The sequence below is a fragment of the Enhydra lutris genome, unplaced genomic scaffold (assembly GCF_002288905.1).
Source record: "Enhydra lutris kenyoni isolate GAN:26980312 unplaced genomic scaffold, ASM228890v2 scaffoldscaffold22, whole genome shotgun sequence".
NCBI classification, from domain to species: Eukaryota; Metazoa; Chordata; class Mammalia; order Carnivora; family Mustelidae; genus Enhydra; species Enhydra lutris.
The window spans coordinates 14,076,736-14,095,388 of NW_019154106.1; the positions used below are offsets into that span (position 1 = coordinate 14,076,736).

The 18,653-nt window shown below is 36.2% G+C and overlaps 1 protein-coding gene and 2 pseudogenes across 1 annotated transcript in view; all 3 read right to left on the minus strand.

Moving 5' to 3' along the window:
* LOC111149868 (olfactory receptor 8K3-like) overlaps window positions 1-8,094 on the minus strand; it is a 19,079-nt gene extending 10,985 nt beyond the window's left edge. The window contains exon 1 of the mRNA XM_022507172.1: window positions 8,026-8,094. Within this exon, the coding sequence (XP_022362880.1) occupies window positions 8,026-8,094 (69 nt within the window). The remainder of the gene's footprint in view (window positions 1-8,025) is intronic.
* Window positions 8,095-11,472: 3,378 nt separating this feature from the next.
* On the minus strand, window positions 11,473-12,419 carry LOC111149946 (annotated as a pseudogene).
* A 5,104-nt stretch (window positions 12,420-17,523) lies between these two features.
* Window positions 17,524-18,448, minus strand: LOC111150146 (annotated as a pseudogene).
* Window positions 18,449-18,653: the final 205 nt, after the last annotated feature.

Here is an 18,653-nt window from a genome sequence, read left to right on the forward strand (position 1 = left end):
TTCAGAAAACTATAAAGTACTCATGAAAGAAATTGAGGAAGACACAAAGAAATGGAAAAAATGTTCCATGCTCCTGGATTGGAAGAACTAATATTGTGGAAATGTCTATGCTACCTAAAGCAATCTACACATTTAATGCAATCCCTATCATAATCCCACCCATTTTTTTCAAAGAAATGGAACAAATATTCCTAAAATTTATATGGAACCAGAAAAGACCTCGAATAGCCAGAAGAATGTTGAAAAAGAAAGCCATGGTTGGTGTCATCACAATTCCGGACTTCTAGCTCTATTACAAAGCTGTCATCATGAAGACAATATGGTACTGGCACAAAAACAGACACATAGATCAATGGAACAGAATAGAAAGCCCAGAAATAGACCCTCAACTTTATGGTCAACTAATCGTTGACAAAGCAGGAAATAATGTTCAATGGAAAAAAGACAGCCTCTTCAATAAATGGTGTTGGGAAAATTGGACAGCCACATGCAGAAAAATGAAATTGGACCATTTCCTTACACCACACACAAAAATAGACTCAAAATGGATGAAGGACCTCAATGTGAGAAAGGAATCCATCAAAATCCTTGAGGAGAACACAGGCAACAACCTCTCCGACCTCAGCCGCAGCAACTTCTTCCTAGGAACATCACCAAAGGCAAGGGAAGCAAGGGCAAAAATGAAGTATTGGGATTTTATCAAGATCAAAAGCTTTTGCACAGCAAAGGAAACCGTTAACAAAATCAAAAGACAACTGACAGAATGGGAGAAGATATTTGCAAATGACATATCAGATATAGGGCTAGTGTCCAAATTTTGTAAAGAACTTAGCAAAGTCAACAACTAAAGAACAAATAATCCAATCAAGAAATGGGCAGAGGACGTGAACAGACATTTCTGCAAAGAAGACATCCAGATGGCCAACAGACACATGAAAAAGTGCTCCACATCACTTGGCATCAGGGAAATACAAATCAATGCCACAGTGAGATATCACCTCACACCAGTCAGAATGGCTAAGATTGATAAGTCAGGAAATGACAGATGCTGGCGAGGATGCAGAGAAAGGGGAACCCTCCCACACTGTTGGTGGGAATGCAAGCTGGTGCAGCCACTCTGGAAAACAGCATGGAGGTTCCTCAAAAAGTTGAAAATAGAGCTACCCTATGACCCAGCAATCACACTACTGGGTATTTACCCTAAAGATACAAACATAGTGATCCGAAGGGGGCACATTCACCCAAATGTTTATAGCAGCAATGTCCACAATAGCCAAACTATGGAAAGAACCTAGATGTCCATCAACAGATGAATGGATAAAGAAGAGATGGTATATATATATACAATGGGATACTATGCAGCCATCAAAAGAAATGAAATCTTGCTATTTGCGACAACGTGGATGGAACTAGCGGGTATTATGCTTAGTGAAATACGTCAATTGGAGAAAGACAACTACCTTATGATCTCCCTGATATGAGAAAGTGGAGATGCAATGTTGGGGATTTGGGGGATAGGAAAAGAATAAATGAAACAAGATGGGATCGGGAGAGAGACAAACCATAAATGACTCTCAATCTCACAAAACAAACTGAGGGTTGCTGGGGGGAGGGGGGTCAGGAGAGGGGGGTATAGTTATGGACATTGGGGAGGGTATGTGCTATGGTGAATGCTGTGAAGTGTGTAAACCTGGTGATTCACAGACCTGAACAGTGGGGATAAAAATACATTATATGCTTATAAAAAAATAAAAATAAATTTAATTAAAAAAAAAAGTATTACAACCTAAGGTATATGGTAGCCTTTTTATTTTTTGTGCCACATGGGGTTGGGAATTTGATTTCTTTTTAAATGCTTTTTTACTTAAAATACCTATAATTGGCTAAACAATCATACTTTAGAAGGAATTGTGATGAAAGTAATAATCCTATCTTCTTGCCTTGTTACTTCTGTCCCAACTTCCAAATAAGCCGTGACTAACTCATTTAATAGACTTTGATTTACGTTTCTCATTAGAACTCTGCGTATCTAATGTTATTCCCATTCCATTACTCATTTGATATATTAAGTTGTGTTCTCATACCATTATGCTTTTATGATTTTTAAATATTGTTTAATGTTTTTTTATGATGATAGATAATAATTTAGCAACCTTGCAGATGTCCCTAACATGCCCATTCTAATGCACATAAATAAATCTTATTTTCTCTAGAATAGTGTATCTGAATATTTAGGACTTGTGAGGTGGTTTTTTTTTTTTTTACCCAGGTTATGATTTTTCATATGTTGCACAGAAAATAAGTCCTGTATCTAGAAGTTATTAATGTTAAAAAAGATGGCTATACTAACATTCCTACTTTTTCTTTGATCTTAGGACGAGTATCTCTGAAATGATGGTTTTAACAGTATAGTTATATTTTCTTGCTCATTTTAAGACAAGTAAAAATCATAAGAATATATTTGTTAATTTATCATCTGAAATCATTCAGTAAACTATTATTAATACACTTTCCAACAAAGAGACATACCACTCCAAAGTAGGGGATGTTATCTCAAATGTCGTAGAGACTGGCAAGTAACAGGGCATGAACTACATGTATGAATGAAAAAGTAATAGGGAACAAGGGGAAATAGATATGGCATGATTTAATTGAAGTACTTAAATTTTGTCTGTTTAAATGTACATGGACAGGACTAATGTTTTTTTTTTTAATTTATTTATTTGACAGAGATCACAAGTAGGCAGAGAGGCAGGCAGAGAGAGAGGAGGAAGCAGGATCCCCACTGAGCAAAGAGCCCGATGCAGGGCTCGATCCCAGGACCCTGGGATCATGACCTGAGCCGAAGGCAGAGGCTTTAACCCACTGAGCCACCCAGGCGCCCCAGGACTAATGATTATTTTATCCAGAAAAGTGAACTGGGCATGGCATGGAGAGAGATGGAGTACATTTACTTACACCTTTATATCATCTTCCATCAAGTAAACTTGAAATGTGTTGTGTTAACACATTTTATTTAAAGATTGCAGTTTATCTACCTCTACTTTTCCAACTCCTTTCTCTTTCATACTGTTTTTAAAGGCAAATGTTCCAAACTTTCATGGGGAAAAATTATGCATATATTTTTACTAACTATTCCAGAGTGAAAAAATGAGAAGCCCATTGTAACTCATTCTAGGAGACAAAGCATTGATTTAAAAATTAAGATGTAATAATAAAAGAAACCTACAATATATTCAGGCTTTATATATAAGCATATCTCCCCTAAACAATATTAATATGTCATTGATATCAGTTTATAAAATGCATAAGAATTTAATAATTATAAGACAGTTGTCCAAACTTCATTGATCTCATGTTTGGCTGGATGGTTTAATTTTGGAAAGTCTATAATTAGAATTAATCACATTATCAGACTGAGTTAGAAAAAAATTGAGCATTTGAATAGATGAAGAATTAATACCATTTAGAATGGAAAAAGCAATAAAAATTAAGAATAAAAGGGAAATGCCATAATGATAGAATGTCTTATAAAAACTAGACTGAACATACTTGAACATACTCTTAAAAGGTGAAAAGTTAAAACAGTTTGGGAAAAATTACAGAGGTCCTAAAAAAATTGGTAGAAATATTATGTTCCTGGATTGTACAGCTTAGTGTTATAAAAATGTCAATTGTACTCAAATTAATCTTATTTGCATGATGACTTTGCAATCAAAATCTCACTAAGAGAATGTGTAGAATTTGACTTTGATTTAAAAATGTATTTTTAAAATGCAAATTATAAAGAATAACATAGTAAATTTTTAAAAAACCTACACTACCTGATAATAAAACTTACGCAGCTGGAGTTATTGAGGCAATACAGCATCCATCAATGGAGCAGAATAGAGACCTCAGGAAAGACCCATGAATGTATAGGACTGTATCATATGACATAAATGGCATGCTAGGACAGGCATGCAAAAATGGCCTATTCAATGTACCTGGAGATAATGATTACGTATATAGCAGAGGATGAAATTGGATGTTTACTTGATGTGTATAAAAATCAACTTTAGACTGGTCAAGGACTTAATGTCATAGAAAATGTTAAACTTTTTTTTTTTTTTTCCTTGAGAGAGATTGGGCCTACACATGCAGAGGGATTGGGTAGAGAGAAAGAATCTTAAGCAGTCTCCACACTCAGTGCAGAGCCTGAACTGGGGTTCAGTCTCATGACCTGGAGATCATGAACTGAGCCCAGGTTGGAGACTTAACCAACTGAGCCACCCAAGTGCCTCTAAACTTTTATAATGTTAAAAACTAAAGCTTCTGGATGCCCTTAATTAAACAGAAATTTCCAAAAAATAGAATAGAAATTCAATATTAATTTGGCAGGTAAAACTACTTCACAAAATTTGCTCTACCCCCAAATCTATTCACATTAACAATATTTGCAGCAAAACAATAACATTCATTAGCACAACCAAATGACAAAGTCTGATGCTTTAAGCTACAAAAATTATATCCAGAGAAAGACTGCTCTACAGCAGTTTATATAGTTTGGTAAACCTCTTCATCCTCACATCTATTTTATTGGGATTTTCAAATGCCTGGAGTTTTGGGGATGGCTGGGTGGCTCAGATGGTTGAGCATCTGCCTTTGGCCCAGGTCATGATCTCAGGGTCATGGGATCTAGCCCCAAGTAGGGCTCCCTGCTCACTGGGGAGTGTCCCTTTCCCTCTACCTCTCCCCGCTGTCCTGATCTCTTCCTTTCTTTCTTTCTTTCTATTTCAGATGAATAAATAAAATCTTAAAAAACAAAACAACAACAACAACAACAACAAAAACAACAATCCTTCCACCCAAAAAAACCCACAAATTCCCGGTGTTTTTCTGAAACTCAATTGAATGAATAGTTGTGTGGTCCTCCTCCCACCAATCGTACCCAATCACTGCCTGGGGGAAGACAACAATAACAACAACAACAACAAACAAGAAAATTAATTGAGCATCAAATCTGACTCTTATCAAATGAAAGCAGAAACTCCACAGCTGTACCAGGACCTGTGGGATGGGCAAGGAGCCCAAGGATATCCTCTTATGCAAATGCAAACAATCTCAACTAAATGTTCTGTAACATTTTGTAAATGGCCTCAACTGAGGTAAATGGGATGGTCATATTGATAACATTGCACTCCCTTAAAAGGAAGGAGGGAAAGAAAGAGGAAGGGAAGGAGAGAGGAAGAATCTAAATTGAGTTTGCAAAAATGCTTACACCCACTTCACGAAGTTTATTGTCTAAAATCTCAATGTAAATGTAGAAATAATAACAAATAGAAATGAGGTCCCTTACCACCTTCAAAAAACATACTCATAGTAGTAGACATATATCATTACTCCAGAAAACCTAGTTATGAAGAGAGATGATTTACATGCATGATGTACTGTACTGAGTCTGGCTTTGGTGACTATACTCATATTGGTCACTTAAATGGAAGACAGGGATCCAAAATCATCACTGCAGCTGATGTAGTAATCAATATAATCAATGCCATTTATTCACCTTAAGTGAAGACTGTCTTCTTGTTCCTCTGTGTGATTATTAGACCTGAATGCTGTCAGAAGAATTTATGAACATCTTCTCCCTTTGAGACACTCCCCTGAGATCTTGAATGCAATTCTTGGTTTTTCCCTAAGCATCTGAGAGTAAAAAATGATGCTACTGGTCTTTGCTAATTATTCAGAGTAACTTTGATTTCCCAATTGAGGATTTTTTTTAAAGGTTTTATTTATTTGAGAAAGAGAGAGAGAGAGAATGAATGGGCAGGTGTAGAGGAAGAGGGAGAAGCAGACTCCCCACTGAGCAGGGATTCCCACACGGGGCTCTATCCCAGGACCCTGAGATCATGACCTGAGCCAAAGGCAGACTCTTAACCAATTCAGCCACCCAGGCACCCTGTTTTTTTTAATATATGCAATTTACCTACTTTCCTTAATTGTTATTTTTATTATGTTCTGTCAATTGTCTGGATGTAAGTAGAGTTTTTCTCAGATATATGCTTTCATCATCTATCAATTACAGTAAACGTTCAATATTTTCCACAATGGATTCTTCCATGTTTCCTATCTGAGAATAAAGACAAAACTGTTTACACATGACCTATAATGTGTTAAAAGCTCAGAAAGAATAAAAAATTAGGAATATGTGTCTAAAGTTATTTATGTTTAGTTTTTTTTAATTTTTCTATTTTTTTTTAAGATTTTTATTTTATTTATTTGACAGAGAGAGATCATAAGTAGACAGAGAGGCAGGCAGAGACAGAGAGAGAGAGGGAAGCAGGCTCCCTGTCAAGCAGAGAGCCCGATGTGGGGCTCAATCCCAGGACCCTGAGATCATGACATGAGCTGAAGGCAGCGGCTTAAACCACTGAGCCACCCAGGCGCCCCTATGTTTAGTTTTTTAACCTAAGGGGCTAAACTGAGTTAATGATACATAATTCCATATCCTGTGTTTATCCTCATCCTAATTCCCACTCCTAAACCAGTTTCCTTTCCCTACACAAGTATCTCCTCCACTAAAGTTGATGTATGTTCTTAAGAAATTCAGCTTTATGGGGTGCCTGGGTAGATCAGTCGGCTATGTAGCTGACTCTTGGTTTTAGCTCAGGTCATGCTCTCAGGGTGGAGAGATTGAGCCCTGCATTGGGCTCCACACACAAGTGGGGAGTCTGCTTGAGATTCTCTCCCTCTTCCTCTGCCCTCCCCCTGCTCACAGGCTCTCTCTCAAATTCTAAATTAAATAAATAAATCTTAAAAAAGAAATACAACGTTATAAAGTGAATATAATGTATGTTTTAAAGTGCACACACAGGGTGTTGTATGACTTATTTTGATACTTCAAGGTTATCACAGCTATATGGCTTTCAATTTTATTCATTTTGTACATACACACTAATATTTTGCTGGCTTTTGCTTAATAAAATTGTTACAATCTGTATCTGCCCCCATTTACTGTAGTTTTGCTGCCATAATAAGAGGCATTTGGTTAGTTCCCAACTTGTGACTTCTACATGCATCACCACAATTAACAAATTCATGTGTGTGGTCCCCACTGACCCATGTAGGAACACATCTGAAATATCACCTGAGACCCTGTTTTGGGATAAATAGAGCAGATTTAAATTATTTACATAAAGATGGATCTATTCCAAGATTTCTTTTATCCATATACATGCTTTCATCAGTACACAACATTTTATACTGTGAACAGCCAACTTATGAATATGTACCCCTTGAGGAAATGGTTAAGTCTACAGCAAATAATTAAATCGGATATACTTTATATTGCTAATACTATTTTCCTTGATTTTTTTTAAAGATTTTATTTATTTGTTTGACAGAGAGAGATCACAAGTAGGCAGAGAGGCAGGCAGAGAGAGAGAGGGAAGCAGGCTCCCTGCTGAGCAGAGAGCCCGATGTGGGGCTCGATCCCAGGACCCTGACATCATGACCTGAGCTGAAGGCAGAGGCTTAACCCACTGAGCCACCCAGGCGCCCTTATTTTCCTTGATTTAATACGTTATTTTTTAAAGGAATCCAAATATCTGGGGTTCCTGGGTGGCTCAGTCAGTTAAACGTCTGCCTTCAGCTCGGGTCATGATCCCAGGGTCTTAGGATCAAGCCCTGCATCAGGCTCCTTGCTCAGCAGGAGTCTGCTTCTTCCTCTCCCGCTGCCCCTCTCCCTTCTTGTGCTCTTTCTCTCTTTCTCAAATAAATAAATAAAATCTTAAAAAAATTAAAAAAAGAATAAAAAAATCCAAATATCTGTCATGATTTGAAATGGAAAAGTACACTAACTATAATCCATGTCAACAAAGAAGTTCAGAGACAGACACTAATTTTAATATAATGATTTGAATGTCTATAGATCTGATAATGCTGGTGAAGTAGATGTTGAAGTGACAAAACACCAACACACACCTCATAGCAGAGTGGGGAGTGCAGAGATCTCCAAATCCTGCCTTTCCTCTTCCTGGGCACCTGGCTAGCTGACTTCTTATCCTCCTGGCAACTCTGGAGAAGTTGCTGAGCTGTAGCCTCATACCTCATGGAGGCACAGCCCCTCCCTGTGGGCAGCCAAGCTCCAACCCTACTGTGTGCTTGTCCTTTCAGAGTTTTCTCAATGTTCAAAACACAAAATGAAGACAGAATGCTGAAAAATTGTGAGAGGAAGCAAACAAAGAGAAAAGTGATTACAATATAAGAAAAGATGCGGGAGTTATTCAGGAATTGTTGGTTTGCACCCTTTTTGATTATGCATCAATCTCAAGGCAATATTTTAAGCAACCATATCTTAACATGGATGTTTTTTACATAATATTTCATATGGGTTTTAATTGATATCATATAATCTGAGTCCATGTCTTAAATTAATCACTTTGTGATTGGGTAAACATTAATCTTTATCATTCAGTTATCTATTTGAAATATGAATTTCAGTGTTTTTTTTTTAATCATTACTTACTTCTTGTGAAAACTATAGCTCAAATTATTTTTGTGGTTTGATATTAAGTAGTAGATATTTTGGTATTTACATTTAGTTAACCCAAAGTCATGTGCATTTCATGAGATGATGTAAGATTTTGTTATTGAAGCTTGACAACAACTTTTTTGTCAACAAAATTTCTCCAACCTTGTAGATGGTTGTTGTTTGTACAAGTACCTTTATGTTTTGAAAGAGTCAAAACCAATTCTGGACAGGTGTGTAGAATAGAGGATAATAACTGATGGCATTATTTATGGAAGGGTCTTAGGCTTTTATAAGTAATAGTTTTGTTTAATAAAAGGAAAAGAAAACTGTAGCTTTTAACTGAAGCACAGAAAAAAGTAAGGAGAGATAAAGAGAATGAGTAAGAGAAAGGCACCAGTATTAGTTTAAGACCCAATATATATGGGAGATATAAGAAGTTCAGTGGAGAATTGTTTTGTGGTAGAGTAGTTAAGCTTTTCTAAGCATATGTAAACTCTGTTTTGTCTCCTGTCACCCGTATCTTCAGGGATTTCTACTTCTCTTTTGAATGGTTTCCTTGAAAGGATTTTTTCCTTTCCATGGAGGTGGCATGTAGAAATAGCCATTTGGAAAGCAGATGATAGATATGACTCATGGCATGTAGACATCTGGTGAAGGCAGGGAGATGGCACTGGCAGTTCAAACCAAACTTTTGTAGACCTTATGGGACCAGAAAATCTCCATTGAAAGCCTTACAGTTCCTAATTGTGGACAAGTGATATGTGAGCCCATGTGTATGTGTGTATACACTTTGGAAACTTTGAACCAAAATACTTTCTACTTATCATTCAAAGGGATTTTTGCATAGATTGTTTAGAACAAATTTTATAGTAATATAGAAAGCGTAACTAGGGTAAGCTTTTGAGAAACTATCCCAATGAGTACTAGCCAATGAGACATGAAGACTTTAGATTGCCCAGTTTCACAAAATATACCAATGTAGATGTAGATATGTGAGGCAGAAAATGGTCTCCCACCCTGCCAAAGATGCCCAGAACTGTGAACGGGGTTCCTTCCACATGAAGAGATTTGCTGATGTGATTAAGTTAAGGACCCCCAGATGGGGAGGCTGTCCTGGACTATCTGGGTGGACCAACGTAATCCCAAGAAAGAGAGAGAGGCAAGAGAGTCCGAGTCAGAAGGAGATGGTGGCAGTGCAAGCAGAGGTCAGAGCAGTGGGATCACTGCTTGGAAGGGGTGCCAAGAAAGGGATGAGGATTGCCTCTACAAGATGGAAGAGAAAAAGAAACAGACTCTTCCCTAGCAGTCCAGGAAGGAGCACAGCCCGCTGACATCTTGACTGTAGCTGAGTGAGACTCATTTTAAACTTCCAATCTCCAGAACTGTGAGATAATAAGTTTCTGTTGTTTCAAGCCACTGAGTCATTGGTGATGTGTTATAGTAACACTAGGAAACTAATACAAGTGACAAAATAAGTTTAGAAAATACATATATTTAAATTAAGTTAATAAATATAAAGCACTACAGCTATCATTCTTGACTTTAGTTCACAATAAAATTCATAACATCGATAGGCATGTAAGTATGAGTTTATCCCCGTTGCTCCAATTCTGTTCTCCAAACTAGGCTCAAGGAGAAGGCCTTTTTGCCAGGAAATATATTTCCCCTATTGCACGTATGTAGGCTGTTGCAGTAAAATACAGCCACAGGAAAGTGAAACAAGAGATAAATATACAATAAATTATATTATATACTTTTATATATTTATAAGGAATAAAACATAAAATCTTTAGGGTTATTGCTATCAAGTTATTGCCAGTTTTGTCTGTGTGACTTTTCTGTTTTTAGCTAGCTATTCTGCTTATTTAAGACTATATCAGGGAATTAGCTAATGAAATTGAGTGTCAAAGTTCCTCTATTTGCCTTATTTCTGACTTCCCTGAAGCTGTCATAAATCTACTTTATTTCCAGGCATTGCCTTAGCTAGCATGGTATTCCCCATCTCTCTCATGATATTGTATGTCACAGCACTTTGCATGTACAGACCAAAACAGGGGACAGAATGACACTAAACATTTATTTGTTCATTTATTTATTTGCCATTGTGTCTTTGAGATTTGGTATCACCTTAAGAGCAAACACTGTGGTTTTTTTTTTCCATTTTTATCTACTTACATTTTACTCCAAAATGCTATGCAAAAACACTAAAAGGAGTGATTTTTGCTTTGTTACAATTTTATAACACAGATAATTAACTCTACACAGCAGTGCTTCCTAGGAGAATATGATATGGAGGAAATTAATTTTACATCACATTGGGTAAATACCAACTTTTGCTTTTGTGTACATATACCATATGAAAGGAATGAAAGAGTGGAATCCCCTTTCACACACTTTCTTCCGATTTGCTCCCTGGTCTGTTTCCATGTGTGTCTAAGCATTTTTTGTTTAGTTTTCATTTTCACCTAAAGTTTCCCTTTGATATAAATTTATTTAAGTACAAGAAAAAAATGGATTCTAAAAGGTTAAGAAATTGAAAGATATAGGAAAAAGTAAAAGTAAAACTTTTGATAGTTGAAAAGAACAGATCTATGGCAAGTAGGATGATCTGACTCAACCATATCCCAAGAAATCATTCTCACATTCCTTCCTCAAGTATCAGACTTTCTCACCCTTGGCTAGAAATTATAAAAACCCAGTAGTAAGTTGTGTTGCACTTTAAACTGTATATATTTTGAAATTATTATTTACTACTTAAATAAGTGTACTTTCTATGGTCTACTAAGACATCTTTGTATTAGGGAAAGTTGGGTATTTGAGGTCTGAGTAGAAATGGCTAAAATTTTCCCAATGAAAACCATAGAATTTGTAGCTGTGTATTGCCTTTGCATTTAACAAATATTAGCTTTTCAGGAATAATTACAAACGCTTAAAAGAAGACAGTTGTAGTTTTAAATTTACATTAATTTGAAAGCCTCCCAAGGATTCTTTAGCAATCTCTTCAAAGCATCCTTTACATCCTTGTTCCTTAGGCTGTAGATGAGGGGATTCAGCATTGGTATCACCAGGGTGTAGAAGACAGAGGCCATTTTATCAGTACCTAATGAGTGGTTGGACCTTGGTTGCAAATACATGAAAAAAGGGTCCCATAGAACACAGTGACAGCCATCATGTGAGAGGCACAGGTGGAAAAGGCTTTTCGTCAGCCCTCTGAGGACCGAATTCTCAAAATGGCAAGGACAATGTTGAAGTATGATGTTAGAACAATAATCATAGAGAAAAACAAATTGGTTCCTGCAGAGGTAAATACTACTGTTTCTGGGATGTAGGTATCAGAACATGACAATGCCAACAAAGGGACATTATCACAGTAAAAATGGTCGATTACATTGGAAGAGCAGTACGACATGGAAAACACACAGGAGGAGACAGTCAGTGCTGTGGTCAGACTGTAGAGGTAAGTGAGGGACACCAGCAGTATGCAGATCTGTGGAGAGACCACCACCATGTAGAGCAGGGGTTTGCAAATAGCCACGTAGCGATCATATGCCATTGCAGCCAGCATGAAAATCTCACCAACAATGAAAACCAGGAACCCACCTAGTTGGGCTGCACATCCATAGTAGGATATGGTTTTCCTTGAAACCAAGAAATTTACCAGCATTTTTGGTGCAATCACAGTAGAATCACAAAGATTGATGATAGCCAAGTGCCTGAGGAAGAAGTACATGGGCGTTTGGAGCTGAGAGTCAACACTGGTGATGGTGATGATGCCCAGGTTCCCTGCCATGGTCAGCCCATAGATCAGCAGGAAAACAAAGAAGAGTGGAATCTGGAGGTCTGGGCGATCTGAGACTCCCATGAGAATGAACTCGGTCACCTGGGTGATATTTTCTGAGGCCATTTATTTTGTTGTTTTCATCTTTTAATAGGGAAAATGAGAGGAGATTAGTAGAGGGTGAAGTCAATTTTTCTGGTAGATGCTAGATTATAGACTGTCTCATTTAAATTGGATAATTTTTGTTCACATGTAAAAGTGTCAGATTTTAATTGTATTTTTCCCAATCTTTTAATAAGATTCAGAAATACAAACTCACTGGAGGCCAATTTCAGGTTGTTAGAACTGTTATACCAAGCCATTAATTTTTCATATCTCTGTCGAATGCAATTTATATTAGTTAAATATATATTAATCTACTATATCATATGCATAATATTTATATGCATATTTAAACATATTAATTGTAATGTTGCATGAGTATATATTTACATATATCTGCACATGCCTCTTTGTATGTTTGTACATTCCCAGTGACAAAAGATAGCTACGTATAAGAAGTTGATGACTGAGGTTGACTTTCAATTATTTTTTCCTTTGATGCCAAAGACTCTTCAGTTCATACATTGTCTTCATCCTTGGTTTCAATATTTCTGCAGGAAATACTTGGAATATGTTGGGTTTTCTTTATTAGTTTCTACCCTACCATGGTGCTTCTACTGCCCAGCAACAGACTACATCTCAGTAGTCTTTATTTGTGTCATTCAGAAACTGATTTTTTTGTCTTAATCACATATCCCTTCTTTTGCCAAATAAACTAGTCCTTTCTATCACTCTTACCTCTGCCTGCTCAGATGCTGCTTTATCATGGCCATCTGGTAGCCCTTTCTTTTCTTCTTCTTTCTTTTTTTTTTTCCAGTTTGTACTTTCTTCTTTTAAATTGTTCAAAGCCTGTTTTGATGTTTTACACAATATTACTTGTAGCTTTGATTTGTTGCTTCGTACACAGAACTGTAAGGTAAAGAGTGCTAACATTTTTCAATATGTAGTGTGCTCTGGGCCCAGGACTCTGCTAGCCATTTCAAAATAATGATCTCATTATTCTGCAGGAGTGTCCTAAAAGGTGGATGTAGTTATTTCTCTGTCTGATTGGACAGTTGAGGCTCAATGAGCCTAAGTCACGTGAAGAATCTATATAGGATATTGGTGAATGGTATGGTTTTACAGTTTTGCTTTGCTTTATGTGTTTTGTTTGCTTGTTTGTTTGGCCACTTGGTTGGTTGGGTGTTAGGCCACCAGTTACTAGCTGTGTGTTTTTTATTAAGTATTTATATCCTTGTGTTGTATGAATGTATTGAGATACTAGGCAAGCAAGTGTTAATACAGAGTTTGTTAACAATGAATGCAGAATAATTGGTACCATCAGTTCTTGTTATTTGCATGTTTTAAATGATATTCTAATGTGTTTCCTTTTTCTGTCTTAGTAACTCATTTTACCTAACTTAGGAGTTTCATAGTTGAAATGGGAGCAACAAGTAAATTATAATTTTACATATTCAAGCAACTGGAACACATGATATCTAGCTATTTATTTAATAAACAAATCAGGTTGTGTTCTCCCACAAACTGATTGTTTCTTTAATCTGTGGTTTTAATTTTTCAAACATCAAATATATGTCTGATGAGCTTATCTGACCATGTTACACTGGGTATCTCATGTCTCTTGTCCTATCACTGCATCTGAAAGGAAATGCATAGGTAAGCTTCTGATAAAAATCATTGTGGCAACCCTCACTTTAGAAAAAAGCATTTCCTGAAGAAAGCTGCTCAGTGCATGTTTTACTCTGAGATATCATGTATTCAACACATGTATCCTTAATTTAACAAAAGCAAAAAAAAACACATCAGCAACAATAGTAATTACAGATTGTGGTCTATGAATTTGTGCAATCAGGTTTTGAAAATAATATATTTGCATATTTTCCTTAATTATTATTAATTCATTTTCCTATTGAAATATCACTATTGGCAAAAGTAGGGTTTTTCTTCATTTTGGTAAGTATATGTCCCCAATATTACTTTGATCTTTACCCATAGGGTTTTTTCAAGTTGTTTCTGAAAAGAAGTATTTTATAGCTCTACCAAAATAAGCAATCCTCATTTTTCATTTAAAAAAAAAAAACCTTTAAAAATATACTTCATGTGAATCATTTTATGGTATAATTTGAGAAATAATATGCATATTAGTTTTTAAATATCTTCTGTAATGATTTTAAGGGTATATTCCATTGTTCTCTGACAAAGAATTTTGTCTTAAATTTATTTAAAAATGGGCTATGTTAGGGACAAACTGCATCTTCTTCTGAGTCGCCAGGAGAAGATAACAGGAAAGATATCATTTCAGTCCTGAGTCTGATTTGAATCCATAAAGCTCCATAAATACATGGTTTTCTCATCCAGAATGTGCACTAAGCGAATTGTTGGAGTGAACCTACCTGTCCAGAGATCTGCTGAGATCCACTGCAAAGGTTTTGCAAGAGGCACACTGAAGAGTTTTACAAGGGTCTGAAGTCCCTGGAGACCCGCACACTGAAATAAGCTATGGATCCAGGCCCCATACATGAAAATAGGAATTCTCAGATAAAGTTCTGATTCTCCTGGGAAAGAAAAACCAATTATTCAAGTCTCCACACAATTACACCTACAGAGTGAAAATACAGGGTTAGCTTGGGGACATGCTTAGATGATCCTATGGAGTAACAATCTCATGCAATGATTGCACCCTTTGTGTGTGTGTTTTGAATTGTCTCTGGTAATGTTTGAAAAGTGTAGTTGCTGGCTCTGGTGTGGAGAAAATCCAACAATTACAAAGCACAGGATTCTGGCCCTAGTGTTCCATTTTACTATGAATATTGGAAATAGAACTGAATGGCAAGCCTCCTTTCTGCTGTCAAGAACAAGCCCTCTTGTATTTGAAATAAAAATCATTAAAAATGTGCATGGTTGTAAGAAGACTAAATTTCAATCAGTTTAGTGACATTTGGAAGGAACCCATCATATACCTGGTACTGTTGCTATTTTTAAATTAAAATTATTCAATGGAGAATACATTTTTCATATGATATTGTGATCTTTCTTCATGCATGTAAAAATGTAATTAAATATTGATAACATTTTTATTTTACTTCTTGTGAGGCATTTTCTAGTCTGCAAGCTTTATAAGTGAAAAGGGAATGTCTAAATAGTTTGTCTTTGTATTAATATCTTCTAAAATAATACCCAGGAAAGAGTAGGTGTTCAAAATATACTGACTTACTGATTGATGCAATGAATGATGAATAAGTGAATGAGTGAATATAATACCCATTTTAAAATTCTGAAGTAAAGTACGAGATTTCATCTTCAGCTGTGTCTTCTATCTTTAGTATGATTTTATCATTGATAAAGAAACAGTAACAACTTGCATATCATTCTCTAGAATATTCACTACTTTATGGCAGGATACACTGTTCCTTTTTCATTTTGGTGTTCCTAATATCTAACGTGAGTGTGGCACATTCTAGGCTCAACCATTTTTGAAGTAACAAATTGTGGACTGTAAAGTGGAAATAACAAAGATTCTTAAACATCTTAAGTTATTCAAGACAAGATATTGAAATCCTTGAGGTTCTTTCCAAAGTCTGAGTATCCACATGAAATTTGTGTTGTTGCTTCCTCTGTGAAGTCATTTGTCAATTGTTAGTCATGTGAGCAATGATAGTCTGTACCCTGTTCGGTTAACAGGACTTTATCCCCTCCTCAGCTCTGCCAACTAGCCCATCTATTTAGCATTCCCACAGTGTTGTAAAATTAAAAAAAAAAAAAAAAAAAAAGTATCACTTTTACAATTTCCATTTTTTTTAAGATTTTATTTATTTATTTGACAGAAAGAGATCACAAGTAGGCAGAGAGGCAGGCAGAGAGAGAGAGGGGGAAGCAGGCTCCTTGCTGAGCAGACAGCCCGATATGGGACTCGATCCCAGGACACTGAGATCATGACCTGAGCCGAAGGCAGAGGCTTAACCCACTGAGCCACCCAGGTGCCCCTACAATTTCCATTCTTATTGATGCTTTATATTACAGTTTGATCTCTCATTTAAAAGTTATTATTTATTGCACAGAGGTATTGTCCATTTCCTAAGTTGTGAGTACAATATGTAATAAACTTACTTTGGTCGTGAAGATAAAATTCTAAGATGGGACAGGACCATGCTAGATCACAAAATTTCACCTTTCAAAGTATTTGTAAGAAACACACATGTATGTCACCTACACACACACACACACACACACACACACATATGCATAAAATGATGTTATAAACCCCATATTATTTCCATTGCCCACCTGAAAGAATAGTTCTATCTTACATTATTCATTATTTTATTTTATTTTTTACTTTTTTATTTAAATTTTTTTTAATTAACATATATGTATTATTTGTTTCAGGGACAGAGGTCTGTGATTCATCAGTCTTACACAATTCATAGCACTCACCGTAGCACATACTCTCCCAATATTATTCATTATTTTAAATTAAAAATTTAATTACATATAAGCTGAATAGGCATTAATCCATTTCCTCCATTCCCATTCCCTCTACCTCATCTAGTTAGTTAATATCTGTATAAAATCTTTTTCTGTTTTTCCAAATCTTCATTTATTTTTTATGGTGATAAGAAAACATATTATGAGATCAACACTCCTGACCAATAGCACAATGTTTTATAACAAGTCTCTACAACTTAATCATCTTGAATAAGTGACGCTTCATTCCAATTGAATATAATTTACTTTACATATTCACATTAGCCAACTTTTAATTGGACTTTTACAATAAAAATGCCTTTTCTTACAAAGCTGAATCTCCTTTATACCCCTTCATCTTTCTATTAATCCTATCTCACTATCTGTTTCATCATGTATAAATCTTACCTTCACTGTGTCCTTCATATGCAAGTTTTTACTGGTTAACTATATATGGATGTACTTCTTAACAAAATGCTATAATTTTGCAGGCATTTAAATTACTATAAATTATATACTGAATGTCTCTTTCTGCAAGTTCACTTAGGAGTATGATAGGTAAATAGGTCAATCTCTGTATGTTGAACTCATCTATCTTTGCTTTTCCTTCTGAAGGGACATGTAACAGTGTTTAATGTTGATAGGAAACACATAGTACAATCAATTAAGAGAAGACATTGCATAATTTTTCCCACATCCTTTGTCCTGCATATTTTACATCTTTGTTCCTCAAGCTATAGCTCAAAGGATTCAGCATCAGAATAATTAGGCTATAAAATATGGACACCACTTTGTCAATGTTAAAGGAATGACTGGACTCAGGTTGCACATACATAAATATCAAAGTCCCATAGAACACAGTGGCCTCTGTTGGGTGGGACCTACAGGTGCGAAAAGCCTTGCACCTTCCTTCAGCTGAGTTCATCCTGACAATAGCTACCAGGATCAGCAGGTAAGATACAAGAACTATCAGAAGCAATAAAATCAAATTAAAAACTGAGAAAATCATAATCATCAATTCCATTTTGTGCATATTTGAGCAGAGCAAAGATAATGAGGGGAAGCTGTTACAGTAGAAATTATTTTCAATATTGTAGCCACAGAAAGATAAACTAAGTACCTTGGTGGTGACTATGAGAGACACAAATGTGCCATAGAGATAGGGGATTACCACCAGCACCTGATCCGGACTTGGTGGCATGATGACAGGGTGTAGAAGGTTACAGATGGCCATGGTAGGGCTCCTAGGACATAGCTTACAGCATGAACATCTCCTAACAATGGACAAAAGGAAAGCTCCATGGGTGGTGCACAAATAATAGATCGTATGTGCTTCCACAACACATGAAACATTTTGGGTTCCCCAGTGGTTGGATAACCCAGATCAGTGAGAGCCAGGAGTTTGAATAAGAAGTAAATGAATGTTTGTAGCCCAGAGTCTGTCTTGGTGAGGATGCTCAAGCTCGAGAACCCACCGAGACCAGGTAAACAGTGAGGAAGAGTCCAGGCAATGGAGCCTGCAGCTCAGGGGGTCCTGTGGTTCCCAATAAAATGAATTCTTTCCACATTGTTAGACTGTGTTTGTCCATCCAGGTCATTCAGGAAACCTACCTTGGGAATAAATAAAAAAATAACCATGAACCTGCATGACATATGACTGAGATGACCATTGTAATAAGTGATTAAAGGCTGAAATCTTGCATTTATGGTCTAAGCTTTAATTGACTGTTCCAATAGCTGGCAGCTCAAGTCTCTCTCTTCTGGCTCAGTTAAGCTCTTTATAGCTTTCTTTCT